The sequence below is a fragment of the Rhodnius prolixus genome, unplaced genomic scaffold (genome assembly GCF_049639745.1).
Source record: "Rhodnius prolixus isolate KJV_2025 unplaced genomic scaffold, Rpr scaffold_7, whole genome shotgun sequence".
Classification (NCBI taxonomy): Eukaryota; Metazoa; Arthropoda; class Insecta; order Hemiptera; family Reduviidae; genus Rhodnius; species Rhodnius prolixus.
The window spans coordinates 7,786,770-7,808,490 of NW_027411582.1; the positions used below are offsets into that span (position 1 = coordinate 7,786,770).

Below are 21,721 nucleotides of genomic sequence, written 5' to 3' on the forward strand. Positions count from 1 at the left end.
GTGAAGAGAGTGGAATTTATAAATATATTATTTTGGTATTTGCTCTATTTAAATCAAAGAATTAATGAGAACTTGAAGTCCTTATATTTAAATTAAAGAAATTGTAGAAATTCTATACATTGTTCTTACTTTTAAAGTAACTTTTAGGAATGGAAAAAAATTACGTCATTAAAGTAATGTCAATGCTATCTAGCGGCTATAGCTTGAACTAGGAAGATGTAATTGCATAGAAAGTAGTTTCAGTGATCACCGCTAGGTAGCATGAACATGTACTTTGATACTACTTATTAAAATAAACATTAAATAACCTCCTAACTAAACAACTGTCTCGCATGGCAGTGGGGTAAAAAGGTATTCGGTTTTGTCCAAATTTTCACTTTATCATGTAGCAACAGTAATAATTTGCCTTATTTATAAAATGTTCTTCACCTACGTTGATAAACATTTTATATCGTCAGTACTTTAAAAAGAAGTTTTTCCTCCAAAAAAATTTTCATGTTTAAAATTCACTGTTTACCTTATAATTTGATGTTTTTTTATTTATGATTATTAGTTTTCTAGTTGATGCTGTTGTAACTAAGTCAGTGAAAACTTTACATACCTTAGAAAATTGTATTGTCAATTTGCATTAAACGATAACTTCCTAGGGAATTAAAAAACTTGTTTTCGCATCATTACTGCGTTAAGGACTTCTTACAGGTAACCTACATTTTCTGTGTATACTTTTATTTTTAATTACGTGTTGATGTGATTAGAAGTGTAAGGTTTATAAAATTGACCTGTTTCCAAGACAGTTGATAGTAGATGCATTTTAAGTGTACGCATGGAATTTTAAAATGTTGATTTTAGTCTTCATTATTTTGTTTCATAAAAATGTTTCAACGGTCATAAGTAGGTAGATTTAGTTCGTAACATGTTAATAATTTTATTACTGTAAAAGTAAATAGCTAATTAAGATTATGTATTTGGGAATTATGAACTTCCACGTAAATATTCACATTTCCCTCATTTAAAAGGGAGTGTAATCTGCGTGAAATGTAAATTAATAATGTAAAGTTTAATAAATCCTAGAATTATGGACCTTGGATATTGCAAGGTTCGCACCAGTAGTTTTAAATTCTAACTTATTGAAAATTGATTTTTTTCTAAATCTTTGTAAATTACAATGAAGACAATGGTATAAATAAAAGTTTATATAATTTTTACTTTTTGTTCTCAGCGTTCTTTCGACATTCTAATGGTATTTTTGAACTAGTTCAATTCAGACAAATGGCTGGGTTGATGATGACTTTCTTGACATTTTATCCAGTGTAACACATTTTAACTCCTACAGCAACAGTAAGTACGTGTTTTCAGCTTACAGCATGTTGTTTCTCAGTTAAGATATTAGTTTCTTAGTTAGATATTAGTTATTATTATGTCGTATTATCTAAAGATAAATAATAAAGTATACAGTAATAGATTCAATACGTAGAAAGTGCAATGATTTTGTTACTTTTTGCAACAATTAATTCAAGTATTTCAAATAGGAAGATGGGGCGTCATGAAAACTTTCAGCCCTTGGCCTTTATTCCAATAAATTAAATATTTTCCTTTGAATCTGAATAAAATTTGTCATTTCGTGCCAAAGAAGCTTTAAATTAGATCGAAAAAATAAGACTTCAAACATTCATATTTAATCAAACTATTTTTCTGCGTAACTAAACATTTTTAACTAATGAAACTTGTTTTCAAGAACTATCTGTAATTAATTCAATTGACAATGAAAACATGTTAATTCATCGAAATTAAAATTATTTTAATTGATAAGTTCTTTAACAAATAGTTTAGATGTGTAGGTTTTTTCAACACAAATTAAACCTTTTTACGAGTTACTTGCAGAAAGGTTTGATTTGTTACAGACTTAATTAAGATTTTGTATGTAAAATGCTATATAAGTGAGAATGAATTTCCATTATTTACTAAGGTGTTAATACATTCAGCCCTTGGCCGACTCGCAGCCCAGTAAAGCTGAGACATAATCTAAAATGATTACTTTTGAGGGAATTTCTTTGAATGCTGCAGCACGTCCTTAAATAAGAGGTGATCCCCATCCATCTCTATTCCTGCAATATCCAAATAAGGAAATCTACCTACCACTCTGTGGTGTTATCTTCCAGGTAATTTTATCCATTATTTATTAAAACTTGAGCTTTTTAACGTGATTAAACTTTTTTGTACATATCCTGTTGAATCGAAATGAGTAAAGATTCAGTGTTGAAGAAAGTTTCATTTGACTGAAAAATTGAAAGGTACGAGAACCAAAAATGACGAGTATTTATTTAAAAAATGTTTATTTCACTTAAAAGCTTACAGTAAACTACTATTTTGATAATGAATTAAGTTCATGTAATTACTAACACAATGTTTTGCTTTCTTGCGTTTTCTTCCTAAAAGATTGATCTAGTTTTATTTAAACCTATACAAATTAACATTGATTTCCAAGGAGGTTGAGTTAGATTTGTAGAATCATTCAGTAAACAATCTGTCTCATTGTATAATGTTATTTTTCAGAGTTGAAACAGGCGAAAATGGAGTGCTTCCTGCAAAGAATGTTCATCGAATTAAGCCAAAATGAAAACGACGTTGGAAAACATCTATCCAATTGCAGCTCTTCCAATTCTTTTATTATTTAGTCTATTATTTGTGAAAAAATATATTTGAAGTTTAAAAATGTAAATTTTATAATGTAGATATTTTAAAAAATCATTACCTAAAAGATGTAATTGAATTTAAAATGTTTTTGTATTATTTGGTAGCAAAATAAAGAATTATCTAAAAAAATTTAAAAACGTCATTGTCTTTTCTCTTTTTCCCCTAGACTTTTTATTTTTATTATATTTGCAAGAAAACAAAGTTAATAAAGACTAAAAATGATTAGAGGCAAATAAATTAATGAACAGCAGGTACGTATAAAACTGAAAATTCCGTTTACATTAAACAAAAAAAATAAATTAAAGTAGTAGTAGTACCAAAAAATAGCGTCAGAAAGCGTTAAAAAGCAGAAAAAGTAAAAAAAGTTGAAAAAATTGCATGAGAAAGACGTAAAACAAAAAAGAGGAAGATTAGTTCACATATTTGCCACCAGGTAGCAGCACCTACTGGACTTGCTTACATGTAAACAAAGTTTAGTTCACATGTTTGCCACCAGGTAGCAGCACTAACACTGTTTATATACTACTGTCAAACAAGATGTCTCCTCAGTACGACTACAGTGTCGTACTCGTGAGGAGGGGGCTATGTCGCTCGTTGCTCCAAAAATATCTAATCTAGTCAAAACACCTCTCTCCACATAAACAATCTTGATAAAACAGTCTTGTGTAATGGTTAGGGAGATGCGTTCACCTCGACGGTCGGAAGGCAACTATTCGCCCCACCCGGCCCGGCCCGCGCTGCGAACTTTCTTATATACCCTATAGATGGCGTCATATCACCATGACAACGGGCTCCCCCCCTACTTTTAGTTCCACCAGCTGTCACTAGATCGCTCGCGCTGTCTGTTTTACCTCTCGTAGCCTTGCTTGCACACTCTCTAGACTTCGACGGCCATTGTTGTAACCTAGCAATCTTCTTACACACTCTCTAGACTTCGGCGGCCATTTTTATAACCTTGCTTAATGCTTCTTACACACTCACATGACTTTGGCAGCCTTTGTGTAACCTTGCTATCTTCTTACACACTCTCAAGACTCTGGCGCTCATTTTAAGATATTTTTTTTATTTTTCCATAATTATTTAGATTAAAAGGAAAAATAAATACAATGTTGTTATAATTAATTCGTTCATTATTTATTAATAATTATTTATACACTCATATTTAACCATGTTGGTGACTCTCTAGACTTACGTAGGACTATGTTGCACTCGCATTTAACCATGTTGGTGACTCTCAAGACTTATGTAGGACCTCCTTGCACGCACATATAACCATGTTGGTGACTCTCAAGACTTATGTAGGACCTCCTTGCACACACATATAACCATGTTGGTGACTCACTAGACTTATGTAGGACCTCCTTCCACACACACATATAATTAATCTTAAAATACTTTCTGGAATATTTAAGTAAAATGGACATTTTTTTTTATGAAAATGGAATTTTTTTTTTTTTGGCAAGTTATAATTATTTATACAAGAAAAGAACATTTTTACAAAGAGCATTTTAATGCGATTTGGTGCTTTTAAGAACACTTTTTTAACCGAGGAGATTAAGGAATCTACGTCACTGAACAAAGATCGGACAGTTTCTGCTACTCTATGAAAGGCATGAGCAATACACGTCACATGAATTATCTTAGGATAAAATACCTGAATAGATTGCCCAGCCTTGACCATGTTGGGGGCAGCATCAGAGAGAAACAAAAGAACTTTTTCGTTCAAAACTCCACTGGGCCATAGGATATGCATTGAGGCATCGAAAAATCGTGAAATGGTGGAATGATTGCATTTTTCGAGAACCTCACAGTTCAAAAGGAATGGCTTTGAATCCACATCAGCATCACTGTCAAGTTTTCCAATAACTGCACCCAAATCGGTCCATCTTTGATATGTTCTCGAATTTAGGTTAGTGTATCTTTATAGATATCTTCCAGGTAGTTTTTCCGCAGAGTGCTCTCGTCAGGCATTTTTTCCCCAATATAGGTCTCTAAGAATCCTTCGAAATGAGGATTTTTAAGTTTGTGGAAAGGGATATCTGCTCTAACCAAAGCCCGACACAGATCTGTACTCAGAGTAGACTTACTTGATGATAGAGATGTAAGGAAGGCTTGATAGGACGTCCTCTCTTTCTTTCTGTTTTTATTCTCTATGTGCGATCCGGTGGCAATATGTTGGGTGACTTGGGAACGTTGAGAGCAAGAAACGCGCTTGACACAAGCTGTGCAGTACAAAATGTCTCCATCACTTCGAAAAAGTTCTGCTGGAAACTCGCGAAGATATTTAGCAACCAGTTGTTTGTTTGAGGCCGATGTTCGTGGCATTTCACCCAAAAAAGAATACACTAAGTGACCGAACGAAATGAATTGGACACTTCAACGAACGAGCTGAAAGAACAGACAACGTCAGACAACTTCAAAGAACTAACAAGTTCCCGTCACTGTTTAGCAGCATTCTGTGTAAATTACAATAACCATTGTACCCACTGTGATTCACAGCCCTACAGTCTGTGGTTCACAGTTCCTGTCAAACACCTCCCAATTATGAAAATATGCCCAAAATGAAAATATGAAAAAATATGTACATATTTTGATTAAATATGTAGAAATATTTATTTATTTTAATCAAATATGTATAAATATGCGATAACATCCAAATATGTGGAAATATGTGAAATAAAAGTAGACTCAAACGGCTTAGAAAGTGTCAGTATGAATACTTCTAGTTGAAAAAAGTCTGTAAATTGCCTAGAAAAAAATATGTAAATACATACGAATCCGTTCCCTACATATAACCATGTTGATGATTCTCTAGACTTATGTAGGACCACCTTGCAGTCACATTGGTGACTCACAAAACTTATATAGGACCACCTTCACCCACTTTTAACCATCCTGGTGACTCTCAAGACTTATGTAGGGCCATATCGCTCGCCGCTCCAAACACACTCTTAAGACTCTGGCAGCCATTTTCACCTTTTTTTTTTGGTATTTTTTTTACAGTAAGAGATTTAAGGAAAAATCAATACGTTTTCAAAATTTATAACAATAAAAAAAATTAAAGAAATTGAATTGCTTGTTTTTTCAATTTTATTACTGTAATTATGTACAAAGAGTATTACATTTATCCATTTACATTTTATAACAGAATTGATATTTACAAATTTTGGAGTTTTTCTAAATTTTAGTTTGTTCGTATTTTTTTAAATTACAATTAATTCAATGAAAATTTTACACACCATACAGAAATAACAAATACATGAATACATGATTTTTTCTTTTTACAAAAAATACATCGGATTCGAAATTTAATTATGTTAGCATTATCTATTAAAATACATTTTAAAATTACTGGAAGAGATCCTCTTCTTCTTTTTTAATAACTTAGTAAAGGAAAGTATGAAACTAAAAATAATTTATTTTGGAAGATCATTTAGTAACCCGATTTGGAAGTAAAAGTACATAACTCAGGAGTAATCAGACGCTATGGTAGTTAAAATTGCGTGTAATTTCAGATAATATAATAATCTGCGTAGAATATTAATCTGCTAGTACAAATAATCTTGGCGATGATTGAGACTAATTAATTGTGTTTGAAAAATAATCTCAACTAATGACTGTTGAATTAATGGTTAATGATGATTAAATATGACACGATCGAATTGTTTATACACGACAAATTTTTTAATCACAATTTTAGTCATGACTCAGGCCTAGCTCTAAGAAAGTAAGTAAGAATATGCAAAATGAATGAATAATCACTATACCAATTATTGCAAGAGTAGTCAACAAATCAATACGACAATTATTCGTCTTTCTTTCTTCTTTGAACCAACCTCTCTAGAACACCTGGGCAAAAAACCAGCTGGTGATGGGAATTATGTCTAGAAACCTCTGTTTCCTTAAATGGGAAAGTCTTTTTCAGAATATTTATTATAAGGGAAGAAGGGTGTGGTGATAGCTCTTCGTGAGAAGTAGTATGAACCTGTTATAAGGGACAAGGATTTTGCAACCCAAACATACGCGATTTAAAGGTTTAGGTGGCTCCTAAACTTTCTTCCCTCAGTACATAGTCGTCTGTAGAATCTACATCGTGTAAATTTATGCCATGAAAGTTAGAATTAGATCCCAGATATTTGACTACTTCAGCAATGTGCAAGTATGCTTTGTTTAAGTCAGAAATTAAAATCAGAACTTACATTTTAGAAGGTTACTAGAAATAGATTCAAACTCCTTTTCTATTTTCGAATACAACAGCCATTAATAGTATTTATTACTAAGTTCGACGATTCTATTGAGGCTGCAGAACGCAAGTCATATGCTCTCAACTTGCCTGCTCACTCTGATTGCTTTATTTTAATTTTTTACTTAAAAATTAATTTAATCTTAACTTTAAGATTTACAATTGTCGAGTTTTGCTGAAATGAATTTTGACTTATTATCTTCTTGAGATAGAATTCTTTTTTTCCTTTTTATAATTTATTCCAAGGTAACGACAAACACACAACCTACGGTACTCTAAAGTTTTCCTAGTTTACTAATTTTGGTTTTTGTTAGATTGTATGCATTGAATATTATTTTTTTTACAATTATAATTTCTTAAAGTACTAATAAATATATTATATTGCCATTTATTATTATTAAAATAATTTTTTCCCGCTTAAGTTTTAAAAATTAAATAAGAGATTTCTCTTACTATTAAAAAAAAACATATTTACATTTTTTTAATTTGACTAGCATCATTTTATGGATTTTTTTTTTAATGAAGCCATGGAAAGTATTGCTCTTAGAAATTCAAAATGAGGGGCACTCTTTTTCACAAATCTAATATTTTATTGTAAATTGTACAAGTTTAAAATTGACCAAAAGAGTAGCCCCCGAATTGGTACTTTTTTTTTAGAAAGACAATTATTTTGCTGCGTATTCTGCAAGTCATATAGCAGAAATTTCTTCATTATCAAAAATTACTTTATCAGTAGAATTGACTCTAATCTGCCTTATTGAACCAACAGAAGATCTAGGCGTTGGAAAATCTTTTCGCCCATTCTGTTTGATTTCAGCCGTGGTTCTTGGCTTAGTTTCAGCAAGGCTGAGCACAACCGAGGAATAACCACGACAACAACAACAACCTGCGTAACGCACCGTTAGAATGCGTTTAAACGCTTCACGAAATTCTGTATTAAATATAGAATAAATGATTGGATTAAACGCTGAATTTGAATAACCTAACCATGTTAAAATTTTAAACGCCATACCAGGTATACAGGTTTTACAGAAAGCTGCTACAATGTTTACACAGAAAAATGGTACCCAACATAACAGAAAAGTGCCCATTATGACGCCAACCGTGATGGCGGCTTTATGGTCGGACACGTGATAGGGTGACGATGTGGTGTGATGCATTGGCGGTAAGGAGGGAGATGTTAACGGTCGGGTCACCGCTTTTATACTTTTTACATGTTTTTGGGCATAACAATATAGTCTAGCATATATTCCCAGCATCACTATACATGGCACATAAAAACTAATACAAGATGAGACTACCGCATAGGCTGGTGATAGATCTAAGGCGCATGTCGGATGGCCATCGTAGTAGACTGGAGGTGAGAGCGGACGATGTAGTCCCATTGATATCGGTACGAAGGATATCAGTCCAGCTAACAGCCAGATGCAAGCGATTGATATAATCGCCACTCGTTTAGTCACCCATCTGCTGTACCTTTAACAAAATATAATTCTAAGTGTTATTACTTTAATTATAACAATTGTAGCAATTGTCACAAATAATACTAGTAAAATAAAGTATTGTGCTAAAATCAATTTTTTTTTTATCTAAATCGACGTTACCTCTTAAATATAAACAATTTCCTCAAAAATTTGTACATTTATGCAATAAAGTCATCAATCAATCTCACTCGCCTTCAATCTATGAGATACAAGATTAGTAGTTCCAGTACTTAGATTGGCAAATACGTTAATTTAGCTGGTAGTCATCATGCAATAGTTTTTTGGGTAGTTTGTATGATAAGTAAGTAAATCAATCAGTAAAATTTGTTTTGATGGTAAGTTAGTCACCGCACGATTGGGAAGTTGAAGTGGATTCACTGTCAGCAAGTATTCATGTACATCTTGTATGTTCCATTCAGAAGGACTATGCACTTCTAAAATGAACTCTAGATTGAATTACAGATTTATTTCAGAGTATTTCAGATTTAAGAGCCTCGATTCAATTAAATAAAATTTAATCATGAATTTTAAGGCTGCAGGAACTTAAATCTTAATATTTCTTTTACATTCACAAAAGTAAATTCAAGCGAAGGAACAAAAAAGTATCACAATAAAGGAAAATGAAATTTGAGTAGAATAACTGTTGGATGATGTTTTCTTATTATTATTTTGTAACTTTTTTTAAAGGGGAAAAAGTGGTAAATATATATATATATTCAGGAAAATCCATTAGGTATATTGGGAAAATAAATAAAAATAGATCAACAATATCGGGGGGTCAGTGTTCAAACATTGTCTTGTGAAAATAATGGTTTAGTTAGGGGCCGTAAAAGGAAACCTATTTTCCAACTTTGATTTGTTTGGATACTTTTTTTGTTTTCTATACTTTTCTCTGTTTTTCCACGCACATGAGTCAATCCTAGCTTATAAGAAATAAACGCAATAGTAGTATCTGATTGAATCAAGTTTTCTTTTTTTTAAAAAAAAGTAATTAACATTATTCTGTTCTAATCATTAAAAAAAAGATAGACAAACAGCTTGAAGAACAAACCAATGGTTTTTGGGAATCGGGAATAAGAGCTGTGTTAAAGCACGAGTGAGAGAAATTTTGGTAATTTTGTGTTGCATGGTTACCTTAAAACTCAGCATTTTAGGAAAATATTCAATTCTTCTAATATTTTGTAGGCGGTAGTTGCGTACAAGTGTAATGAGACTTTAAATATCACCTAATGGAAATTCTTGAAGTTCTTAGATAAATTCAAAAAATCGATTCACTTATTATTATTCAAGCATGTAATAACGTAATTGTAGCAGCTTTTCAGCTCAAAACAGATCGTAAAATTTAAGAAATGATACTTTACAAAAAAAAGAAAAGGGAAGATCCTACACACGTGAAAAGCCCTAAAATGAGTGTCCCTCAAAAAAAAAATGTTACAAAATAAATACTGCATGTAATGATCAGTATAAAAAGTAAAGCCAGTCTGTTTATTTCTTACAATTTTAGATTTAATACTACTAGCAGACATTCTGTGTTGAAATTTATGATGTTGGGGATAGTAAATTGCTTTTAAACCCTTATATATAGAATCATAGATCTTGTATGTGCTTGCTCTTGTGTTGATGAGCTCGTTGTAGTTAGTGTGTATGTTGAAATTTACAGATGGCACTAATAGTCAGGCCCTAATGTCTCCTACATTAGAATGTCCTAGTCGGTGTTCTGTGTTTTGTTTCTTCCTACAGTTGAACTTACTAAACATTTTTTTGTAGTTTGTCTAGATTTAATTGTAATAGAGTCTGTTCCCAGAGTCCCAAATCCAGTTCCTTGAGAAGCATTTACAACATGGAATCTCGCTAAGTGTTGTTTTGTACATCTGTATGTGGTAGTAAATTCATTGTATTCAAACTATTCCTAATTTATCTTTACAATAACACTTGCCAAAATAATATTTTTCTATGGTAAGGCTAAAACATTTTTTATCTTCATTAAGTTCAGTGTGAACTTCAAAGTAGTGGTCAAATGTATTATTATTTTTTCCTAAGTGCAAATTGTTTTTAAAAGTGTTCATTAGAATTAATTTTGTACGTTATTCATTCTAATGTTTAGTTTGTTGTAAAATTTAAGGTGGTTTATATTGTTTTTTAATTATTTTTAAAACGGACTAATTTATTTTGCTTTAAAAAATATAAGTTTGCATATTTCAGATAAATGGACGATAACACTATTAATAAATTCATATTCAGCCTCTAAAATCCCGCAAGTTATGACAGAACACTACTCAATCTTCAACTGCGTCTTAACCATGTTAAACGAAAGTTTAAGTTTTTCAAACAGCATGACCGAAACAAAATGTAATATCGTTATTAAATGGATAAACACCGCAATGAAAATTAACAAATAAAAAAGGAAATAAACTTACTTTAAACTTACAACGAGTTAACCTTCTCCAGGAGAACCTATCTCACTTCACCAACCTTTTTATGCTTTAATGCAGATTTTTTAGGTTACAGATGCCCGATTACTGTATAACTAACAGTTTGCTTGTTAGTTGGTAACAAGAAACTAATAGTTTGATCACTGAATTCCGAGGCCACCCTCAAACTATTAATTCCACTTTTTACTAACGTTACAACATTTTATTTAAATGTTTAACAACACAAGAGAATGTAATCATAATAATCTTGACGAAGATCTCGAGTTTAAACGCGAGGTGATAAATTTATCAGAAGAACATCCAACAGCACGGTGCACACTATCCGCCATCTTTATCAACTGTAGGTTACTTTGTGGTTTCCTTCCTAAGTAATTATTTATATTATTATTATTTATTTTAAACATACTAATTATTATTTTTTTTTACATGGATATAACTATATATTTAGGAAGGTTTTTTCAAAAATAGTTTCGTAATTTCTAACAGACAATATGAAAAATAAATATTTAATTTTTCTTCCTAGTTCTCTTCTTCAGAAATATATTTTTGCTACCAGATGAACAGCTTTTTTTTATCCATTAGATTCCTATTCAGAGTGCAAAGGCAAAAGGACTAAGCCCTTCGCAACACTCCGGTAAAAGGATAGAAAGACACTGAAATCTAGAGCTTTCATTTTGCTGCTGCTGGTAGAATATTCTAGAGGAACTGTAAAAGCAACTTCTATCAAATATATTCTTCTAGTATAGATGCCGGGTTTTATGGGAATTCCGGACAGTAGACTGGCTAGTTGATTAAAAATGTTTTGGCTTACTTTTTTCATACACCTCGTAATATAATAAACTTTATTATTTATATTTATCACCTAATATATAAATTAGTATCTACATGTTTGTACATCCCAAATTTTATGTACACCTATACTTTAGACATACATAAAATACATCACAGACCTCTTGATAATGGTGAATTGGAATGTGGACCTCAGATTAATGTAGACTAAACGATCAACGAAATAGTATTGGAAGCAAATTGTACGATCTGACATAGTTACAAGAAAGAGAAAGAATCTGTGAATGTTTTTTCACGACACAGACCAAAACTTTATGTTAATTCAATTAATAACTAATAACACTGATTTACCTGAGCGGATCTTTGATGTGTATATAGCGGTCTAAAGAGATAGCACATAAATTCAATATACTGGCCGTTGAACACATAACGTCAAAGGCAATCCATGTGTCACAGAACTGAGTACCAAACAGCCAGTATCCCAGGAGATCGTTCATCACGGCGAATGTCATGACAAGCGCTGCAACGAATAGATCTGCGATTGCTAAACTGGCCAGAAAAAGGTTGCCAATCTTCCTGAGGCCTCGGTCTGTGTATATTGCTACACATACTAGTATATTGCCGGCTATCGACAGGAATATCAGTATCGATAAGAATATACCTGCAACAGAACATTAAATGTATAATATAATAACAAAATATTACCTTCAAAGTTTTTTTTTTTTGAATAAATTTGAATTCAATTAACTGTTTCGTCATTTTTGAAAGATGAATGGGGCTGTACTATTAACAGAAAATATACTTATTTCTTAGCTTCATATCCCAGGAATCAAATTTCTATATTCTTAAAAAGAAAAAATATTGTTTCAGTAGTTTCAATTTGGAATACCAGACCACTCTGGGCACAAAGATAGCTTAATGAAATACAATAAACATACAAGAACTTAAACAGAACCTAGATCGGAAATTCAATCCAGTCCAGGACTATCCAAGATTAAAGATTAGTTCTTCCAGCGTCAGTTTGTTCCGACTAAAGTTCATGAACATTTCTATCTCCTCAAATTCCAAATAATCGTGAGATGAATGAGTTATTCCTTCTTTATCTATAAAACGGATTTCGTAAAAGTCCTTCTATAGGGTTGAAGGGATTTGAATATAGAAATAAGTTGTATTTATTTAAGGTATCAAATATGAATTAAGAAAATGGTAAAAAAAAAACGCTTTTTTGTATGAATATACTAAGTATAAATGTGCCATAAATAAAGTCTACATGTAATTAAAATGTTCATTTCCTAATTAATACATTGGCATCGAGGATGAGATGAGTTCGCATGCAGAGGATTATTATAAAACCCAGTGTACCTTCCAGTAAACCCACTACGCTCATCAAGGGTTCCAAAATGGAAACCTCTGTAAGATGCTCTTAAATTAAAGAATCATCATAATAGTTCAAATTAGCATTTTAGACTGCCTACAATAGTCATCCATTAAGGCAAATACTGTCCATTACTAGAAGTTTAACATACAAGTATCCATAAATATGCCAAAATCTTATTCGGGACCAAAAAAAGGGGGGAAGAGACGCGTCCAAATTTGGCCAACCAACCTCACATCACATCCTGAAATTCCTTCATGAATAGGTTACATCTTTGACAGAAGAAAGTTCTTCCTCATTCATACAAGAAGGAGAGTAAAGTTGCCTATTTTGTTTTTTTCTTTTAGGCAGGGGTTAACATAACATTCTTTATTACTAAAATTAAATTTCCTAAGAAATAAAAAGTGGATTCGAACTGGGGATCATCCACTTACCATGTGAAATCTACGTTCGCGACCACTACAGCCAACACCAAGATTTTGGGAAGATGGGTCATAAATATAATATAATTGCTTATTTTGAAAGCACATTATTCACGCAATCATAACTGTTGCATGAAAAAATATAAATTTTCTATGTTAATGGTAATTTAGACATTCTTGAGGCATAAAAAAAGTATCTAATTAAAATAAAGATTACGTAAAAAAAGTTAACATACCAATTAATAACAAGGTCAACGTTGCAAGTGCATCCGACCCTCTTGCATCGGTTTCAAGAATTGGTGTAGTTTCATTGTACTCTATTGGTACCTGTGAACAGAAGAGAAAGAATCTGGTGTTAACACTCACACGACTATTTCATCCAAATTCACGAAATTTAATTTTATAGAATTTAGAATAAACAAACATTTTGTTTTACTCGTACATTATAGCTTACTAAAACTGGTGAAGGAAGGTGACGAACACAACTTCCTTAAGTCTTAAGAGTATACACTTATAAAGTTTAAGAAAAATCAAAAGATTGTAAAAATTTGGTTAATTTTTAATCCCTTCGCTTCAAATAAATTCTAAAAATAATTAATACTTTTGTCCATTATTTTACAGGACAAGAAGAGCAATGAAGACTAACGAGTTACCACATCTCAAAATAATTATTTACAATATATAATGACTGGTCTTGAATGAAATATACATATTTTTCAATTAATCATCAACATATTACCACACTGTACATAATTAACACAACATTAATTTGTAATGTATCAAATAAGAAATAATAAAATATATTTATATAATGAATAAATAAATAATTATATTAACTTACCCAATTTACATAAATGATTACATAGTGTTAATATAACGTCTCCTACTTGTAACCACCTACAGTGTAATAATAACCAATGCTAATTAATTAATTTATAAATTTAATTACAGACAAAAAAAAAGTGCATCAAATTCAGCCAATCTATGTCAAACAAAATTTGAGCGAACTGCAATTAGTATTCCGCAGACGAGAAATTATATTACTGTCACACTGTCATGATTAGGGCAATGCAACCAGAGTATCCACAGCTGCTTCCCCCAAATAGTCTAATGGGGTTTACCTGAGATAAGCTGGTAAAGCTTAACTAGGATTATTACAGTATCCTATTTATATCCAAATACATAATCTGTAATATACATAGCAGTGAGACAAACCTGTAATAAATATTATTTATTAACCTTTTCACCAGCAATTTGCTCGTTTACAATAAATGGGTGTTAAATTAGCCAGGATAAACATTTTAGATTAAACAGGAATATTTATTTAATCGTAATTAAAATGAAATTCTATTCAGTGCTCAGAACGTCCCATTTAAAATTTACACTCTTTAATACACCAACTATTTTCAATGTCTTTGTTATAGCAACTTATCGTAAGATATCCGACTGTCACGACATGGCAAACTTTCTGAAATTAAAATTAGTACGTAAACGTTAGTGGGCAAAATAACGGAATGGTTTCCAAAAATGAAAACTAGACATAATAAATAAACAAGTATTAGACATAAATTATAAAATAAAGCCAAAAACTCTTCTTTTTTTTCACCGCAAAATGCAATCAACTGTTACGTCAACAACAGGGTTACGTAACTACTAAGAAAAGGAATGGATAAAACATGAGAAATCGAGAAAAGACTAAGATGGACTCAACACAGAAAGACAAACCTACACCCAGATAGCTTTATAAGGTGTGTCTATACTTAGTACACACTCAGTTCTCAAGTGACTTATGCAAATAGTAACGAGGCTGGTAAAAATGCATAGATGTTCCAAAACAAATTACAGCGCTAAAGCCATGGAAACTTCGGCATGAACAACACCACAATGTGGGAGTAACCAACCACACTCAAGGATTTCATAGTCAGGACAACACCCAAATTTCTAGAGAACTTAGAGCGGCAAAACTGACAGCACCGAATCGAGCAGAAAACCAATAAATGGAGGATTCATTTCCAGTTAAAATGATCTTAAAATAAACACAAAATCATGAAAGTAATACTGGTGAAAAACCTTTTTCAGCCTAACTACATTAAACCTATTTTAAATAAGCTAGATATTTAAACAATTCAAATTGTTATATTCAAAGCTCAAGCTAAATTTAAGTCCAAAAGAAAACTAAGAGTTAATGATGTTAAGTTCAGTAATAGTGATGTACATATGCCACTAAATAGAGTATACTAAAGAAAAATAGCCAATAAAATAGTTACGTTGATTTAAGATATTAAGAAGGAATAGTTTTAATAGCTTACTAGTTTATTAAGGAATTAGCAATAAAATGAGTCAACATGCTGAGCAAACACTTGGAACAGCTAACAACTCGTGAGTTACTAGTGTGACGAACTTAGTTAGAAATTAAGTTGCATAGAACTAACTATATAAGATTAGTTAGCAAAGTTAGTTACAGCAAACTAATGCTGACCTGCTGAAATTAGAACCAGTCATAAGGAAATTAACTTCAAAACTTTATTTTCAGGACATCTAATACCTATTGTTATCCTTAACAAAAACTTACAGTTTAAAATGTTAAGTATAAGGGTTGATTAAACGCCAAAAGGTACACAAATCAGCAAGTACCCAACATTTCATTAATACTTCATTAATATTTAAGTAATTTTACTGCATTAAATTTCATTTATTTTTTTGAATTTATTAGAGGTCACAGACCCTTATGCTGGCCATTTTCGTCTACAAAATATTTGTTCAAATAGAACACTATTTCTTAGATTGACTGTAATATCTAATCAACAAACTATTAATCACAGGTTAAAAAAAAAAACTTTATAAAAAAAAAATATGAGGCTAAAAAATTCAAAAACTTTTTTCAAAAATGCTTACACCAACATTCATCAATGATTTTGTTTATTTTATTTATTTATTTTTATTTTTAAATAAAAATCTTCGGTTTAAGTTCGTAATTCGATTAAAGCAATTGTTACTTTATTTAGTAGTCAAGCGTTTTTAATAATAGGTAATAATTAATCTGGCTTTATCGCAAATAATATAGTTTTCTTCAATTCTCAAATCTAGGTATTCTTACCGCAGTGTTATATATTTGGAATATAAGATATGCATATTTTTATGACAGCTAATTATACCAGTATTTTACCTACTATAAGTAAAATTAGAGGGACTACATTAAATTACAATTGAGAAATGAATAATTATTGTTGAATAATTTACTGGATATTACCTATGCGTTATTTGTACTCACAAATACTTCGGTAAGAAGAATTCTAGACTGAAATATTGTTTTAAATCCGTGATTCAAATTTAAACAGTAGCCGACTCTAACTTTGTCTTTTTCTATTTTAACATGCATGTATATGTGACTACTCAGAATAAAGGGCCTAATAAAGATAAATCAGAAGAATAATTTGGAATAAAGCTATAATAAAGTACCTATTTAATTACGAAGATATAATATACATTTTATCATAATTATAACAAAAAATAAAATATTATGAATGAACTAAGGGAAGGGATTAGCTATGCGGTTAGCGTATTGGATTCCCACGTGGAGGTTCCGGGTTCGAATCCAGCTGCTGACCCTTAGATTTTCTCTTCCTAAGAGCTTCTTACAGCTCACTGGCCGGTGATGGACAGTGTTGTCTGTAACGAGAGAACACTGTCCGGAGGCCGGCAGTGCACTGAAAAAAACTCCGGGCGCCAATAACCTCAGATGTTGACGCGATTTAAATCAATTAAAAAAAAAATTATGAATGAACTGGCCAGCATAAGGGTCTGTGACCTCTAATAAATTCAAAAAAATAAATGAAATTTAATGCAGTAAAATTACTTAAATATTAATGAAGTATTAATGAAATGTTGGGTACTTGCTGATTTGTGTACCTTTTGGCGTTTAATCAACCCTTATACTTAACATTTTAAACTGTAAGTTTTTGTTAAGGAGATTTTTGGACTTTTTGGATAGATTTTTCTTTTTGTCTGTTTTGCAAAGTTACATATCTGCTTTACAGATTTTATTAAAATTTGGAATAATAAATTCTACCATTATAACCTAAAAAGGTGTTAAGTCCGAACCGTAACTACCACTGGAGCGATCTTTTTAAAGAATGATTATAGTTGCGGTCCCCCAAACCATCCTCAATAACAATTTTTTAGAGAAAGCGTTTTGAATAAAATAGGAAGGTATTTGTACGTAAATAGCAAAATTAAAAAGCGATTTCAGTACTTCCTTTTAAGAGGAGTAAGAAAAATAAACTGCGATTACAGTACTTCTCCCTAAAAGGCAAATATTTTGAATCGAATTCATTGATGTAAATAGGTTCACTCATTGATAATTTTAACGATTGCAACTCCTAGTTTCCTCTCTTATATTCCCCCATTTCGACTATGGTTGTTTAGTGTATGGCGGTCTATCTGGTGATATTGAAGCTAAGCTTAAGCGCCTCATGAACTGCTTCATAAGATTTATTTTCAGCATTTCCAGAGACTCTCGCATTTCGCACTGCTACGATGAGTTGAAGTGGCTTTTTCCTGTCTATCGCCGCCAATATTTTTTGGCTTCTTTCCTTTTTCAAGTCATCCAGTCTCAAAGGCCTTCCTATATTTTTCAACTCCTTAAGTTTAAATCCTCCATCCATTCCCGTAACACTAGATCTCGCTCATCTGATCTTTATATTCCCTCTCACCGTACCTCATCCTTTGACAAGTCCTTCCTCATACGTGCTACCTCTCTATGGAACTCCTTGCCTTCATCTGTCCGCCATGCTCCTACCCTATCCATCTTTAAATCCCGTCTATTCAGTTATCTCCTTTCTATTCAGCTTCCTCCGAAATTCTAATTGTTTTAATTCATTTCCTTAATTTCTGCTGTTTTATTATTTTATTTTTACTTTCATTTTCACTTTTGTAAATATTTATTTATTTATTTAATTTCTGTATAATCACAGGCCAAACTATTAAGGCCTCTATTTGTACCTGTATTTATTCTTAGGGGACAATTGTCCCAGAATAATAAATTTCTTTTCTATTCTATTCTATTCTAAAATAAAATTGAAGCAACAAACTTTTAGTTTAGTTTCCATTACTTCCTCTTAGTAGGTGTAAGAGCATGGTGGCACTTCACAGCCACGTAGAGGAGCTTTAACCACTTCTTCGTGGTAAATTTTATCCAAATCGAACTAAGCGTAATAGAAATATTGGTAATAATAGTATTAGAAAAGGCCTTACTTGGGTGGGGCAAACTCCCCTCCTTATGAGTCATAGCGACGAGACTTTTAAAGTGCAAATCTGTACAAAATTTCGATTCGAATGACACTTCATTCATGAAAATCGGTTCACGTTTCGATAATTTGAAACGATTACCATACTTCCCCCTAATAAGGGTAAGAGCAGAACGTCGTTTAAATGTTACGTAGGAGTGCCCTAAACCTTTCATCCTGCCAAATTTTATTAAAATCGGGTTAACATTTTCAGAGTTATTAGTAATAATAATTTTGAGAAGGGGCCTCACATATATGGGGCTAACTCCTCCCCCATTTGATGTACAGCGTCGAGACCCCCAAAAGGCACATCTACATAAAATTCCGAAACGAATGACACCTCATTCATGAAAATCGGTTCACGCGTTTAGGCGCTACGTTGTTTACAAAAAAGGTAACAACAAGAAGAACAACAACAACAACAACAACAACAAGAACAAGACCAATTTTTGAAAATGCCGTTTTTGCTCATTTTCAGTAACTTTTTTCTCGTAATATATTAAATCTGGGTTTTGACAAAAAAATTACAGTTATAAAGGAGGACTTGCCCTATAATTTAAAGAAAATTTGGGAATTTTATCTTTTATAGAAAAAGAGAAAAAAATTGTCAAAGTTGGGTGTTTTTCAACGTTACACTTTTTCGTGCAGTTTTTGATGATCAACCCTTATACAACTGTCCTACCGGACAGTTTTAATAATTGTGATAAACAAAATTACGGGACCAATAGACCAGATTTAGAATTTAAATTATGTACTTAAAACACGAAGGACTTTTCCATTTATCCTGATGTTACAGCATCTTATCCAGCAATCATGAACCAGGAACAAGCTCGTAGAAAACATCCTCATAGTTCCAAACTCGAGTAGTCCTTGCTCACTTTCTAAGAGAAATGGTTTAAAACATGTACCATTAAATTGAACGAGTCAGAGTGGCAATATCATTTTTTTTTTCTCCACACTTCTTCAACCTAATTACGTGACAAGAAGTCAAACTAGTAGTACACTATCTTGGGCTTTACATGCCTGAAATATCAAAAAACGGCTTATGAAAAGGAATGAACTCAAGAATGTGCTTCCTACAATTTCAAGAGTACAGATTACGATTAGGTCACTAGACTCGGTTGCGATCATCATAACTGCATTTGGATTAAACTAGCTTTATGGCCAAGCTTATGAGACAAAACTTTGTCCATTAAATTTTACAAAGTGTTTGAAAGTTTTTATGAATGTAAAAAATCAACAAACTATTGATGTTCTTCTTGCAGAATCTTATTATATAACAGCAATAAAATAATTAATTATCAAAAAAATAATATGTAATCTTTATATTAATTCTTATTTTCAAATATATGTGATATTTATTCTTAAAATATGCTCTTTTTTAATTATTTCATTTTTTTCCTACTCTCACGAAACCTTTTTTTGGTTGCAGAAATTCTAAAAGTATTCTAATATTTATGAGACCATCTCCAAAAAATATTACATTTCTACTAAAACCGACTAAACAATTTAAACATGCGTAATACGACTCACGTGGAACCCACACACTAGACTAAAAAGACAAGCAATGACAAAACGTGCGAAACTACTTTACAGACTTCTTGGACGACGCTCCAAATTACCTATTGAACTCAAACGATTAATATACAGTATTCTCAAAAACCTATGAGGACTTACGGAGTAGAGCTGTGGGGTTCAGCCAAACCTATACAAACATACGGACTGTACAAGACATTTCAGTCAAAACTCTTGTCGACAGATAGCTGACGCTCCTTTCTACGGTGACTAACCTCACTCTTCACACCGACCTCAACATTCCCTCCATAGACCAACTCGCCAAGACTAAATATCAAAAATTCCATAGTGCTCTCTCGACTATGGAATCTCTCTCTAATCCTCTTGTACTGTCTCTCGCTTTCTCTGACATCCCTAATACTCCTCGCCGACTGAATCGCCAGTGGCCCCGCGACTTCCTTGTAGTCTGAAGACCTAAATAATTATTCTCCTATCTCTCCTCCTCACATTCCCCTATCTCCTATAGAGAGTGCTACCGCTGGGTAGTTTCTCTCCTCCTGCTCTCCTCCCGCACCAGTTCATCACTCTTTCCATATTTACTGATTGTATACAATGTATACAGATTGTAAAGTACAAAATAAATTAAAAAAATATATACAAATAATATTTAAAATGATACTCGTAGTTAATGATCACAATAAGAGAAAGCGTTGAAAGCTTTACCCAACACTTTTTCTGTTCTGTTTTAATCACATTTAAAGTGGAATGAAGAACACGTGGAAAACAAAAACAAAAAAACCACAAAAATATGAAGCAAAAATCATGAAGAAGTGCAGAAGAGAAAAGACATATCTGACACCACATCACAGACAGACGAATGGATGGACGCAATGTGAAAAGCAATGTTTCATTAATCAAGATATAGCGGCAAATAACAGCTGTTCTAGGTGACAAAATATCAAAATAATGATGACAAAGCGGACGCTTCCCTACACAAACACAAAATCCTTTTGTACGTATATTGTTGCTACAATGGTTTGACATGGTTCAAATCTAACAACACCTGGCTTATCCTATGTTATATCTATTTTTTTTTTTTGCTTTCTTTCGACAATATTCATTATTAATAAAAGAATACATTTTATTCAAAATTGAGGTTTTTTTAAAATGAATAATTGATTACTGGCTGTCGGCTAAACTTCATTGTGAAACATTATTGATCTTCAACGTTGACTTACTAATAATGGCTAGCAATTTCAATTTAGTTATCTAGCAACATTCCTTTTAAATCTCTCAGCCAACTATAATAAAAAATAAATGAGTTAATTTTGATGTTTAACAGACTACATACAATGTTTGGTGTATAAGAATCCTAAATTATTACTAGAAGAAAATTATTCTTCAGAAGATAGTTCATTCACAGTCTCTTTCAGAAAATTCCCTTAACCCACTTGAAGGGCCAAAACTTTTTGGTGCCTGACT

General features: G+C 31.9%; 1 protein-coding gene and 1 long non-coding RNA gene across 18 annotated transcripts in view; one reads left to right on the top strand and one right to left on the bottom strand.

The window, feature by feature from the left end:
* The first annotated feature begins 304 nt into the window (after positions 1 to 304).
* On the top strand, positions 305 to 3,986 carry LOC141446869 (uncharacterized). 4 transcript variants are annotated; one of them, XR_012453962.1, is made up of 4 exons: positions 305 to 699; positions 1,220 to 1,342; positions 1,967 to 2,159; positions 2,554 to 3,986. It is a non-coding gene; the product is annotated as an uncharacterized lncRNA (long non-coding RNA). The 4 variants fall into 4 exon arrangements; XR_012453961.1 differs by having other exon boundaries at positions 1,983 to 2,159; XR_012453960.1 differs by having other exon boundaries at positions 1,220 to 1,338.
* Positions 3,987 to 5,771: 1,785 nt separating this feature from the next.
* The window catches only part of LOC141446872 (dopamine receptor 1-like), a 306,607-nt gene continuing 290,657 nt past the window's right edge, over positions 5,772 to 21,721 (bottom strand). For 9 of the 14 annotated variants that reach the window (XM_074113788.1, XM_074113789.1, XM_074113786.1 and 6 more), the window contains 3 exons: positions 13,676 to 13,766; positions 11,994 to 12,303; positions 5,772 to 8,413 (listed from right to left, as the gene is read on the bottom strand). In XM_074113788.1, coding sequence (XP_073969889.1) covers positions 7,627 to 8,413; positions 11,994 to 12,303; positions 13,676 to 13,766 — 1,188 coding nt within the window. In that variant the 3' untranslated portion in view covers positions 5,772 to 7,626. Of the gene's footprint in view, positions 8,414 to 11,993; positions 12,304 to 13,675; positions 13,767 to 14,280; positions 21,541 to 21,721 lie in introns of those variants that run through there. The other 5 variants (XR_012453966.1, XR_012453967.1, XR_012453965.1 and 2 more) reach the window with 1 other exon arrangement.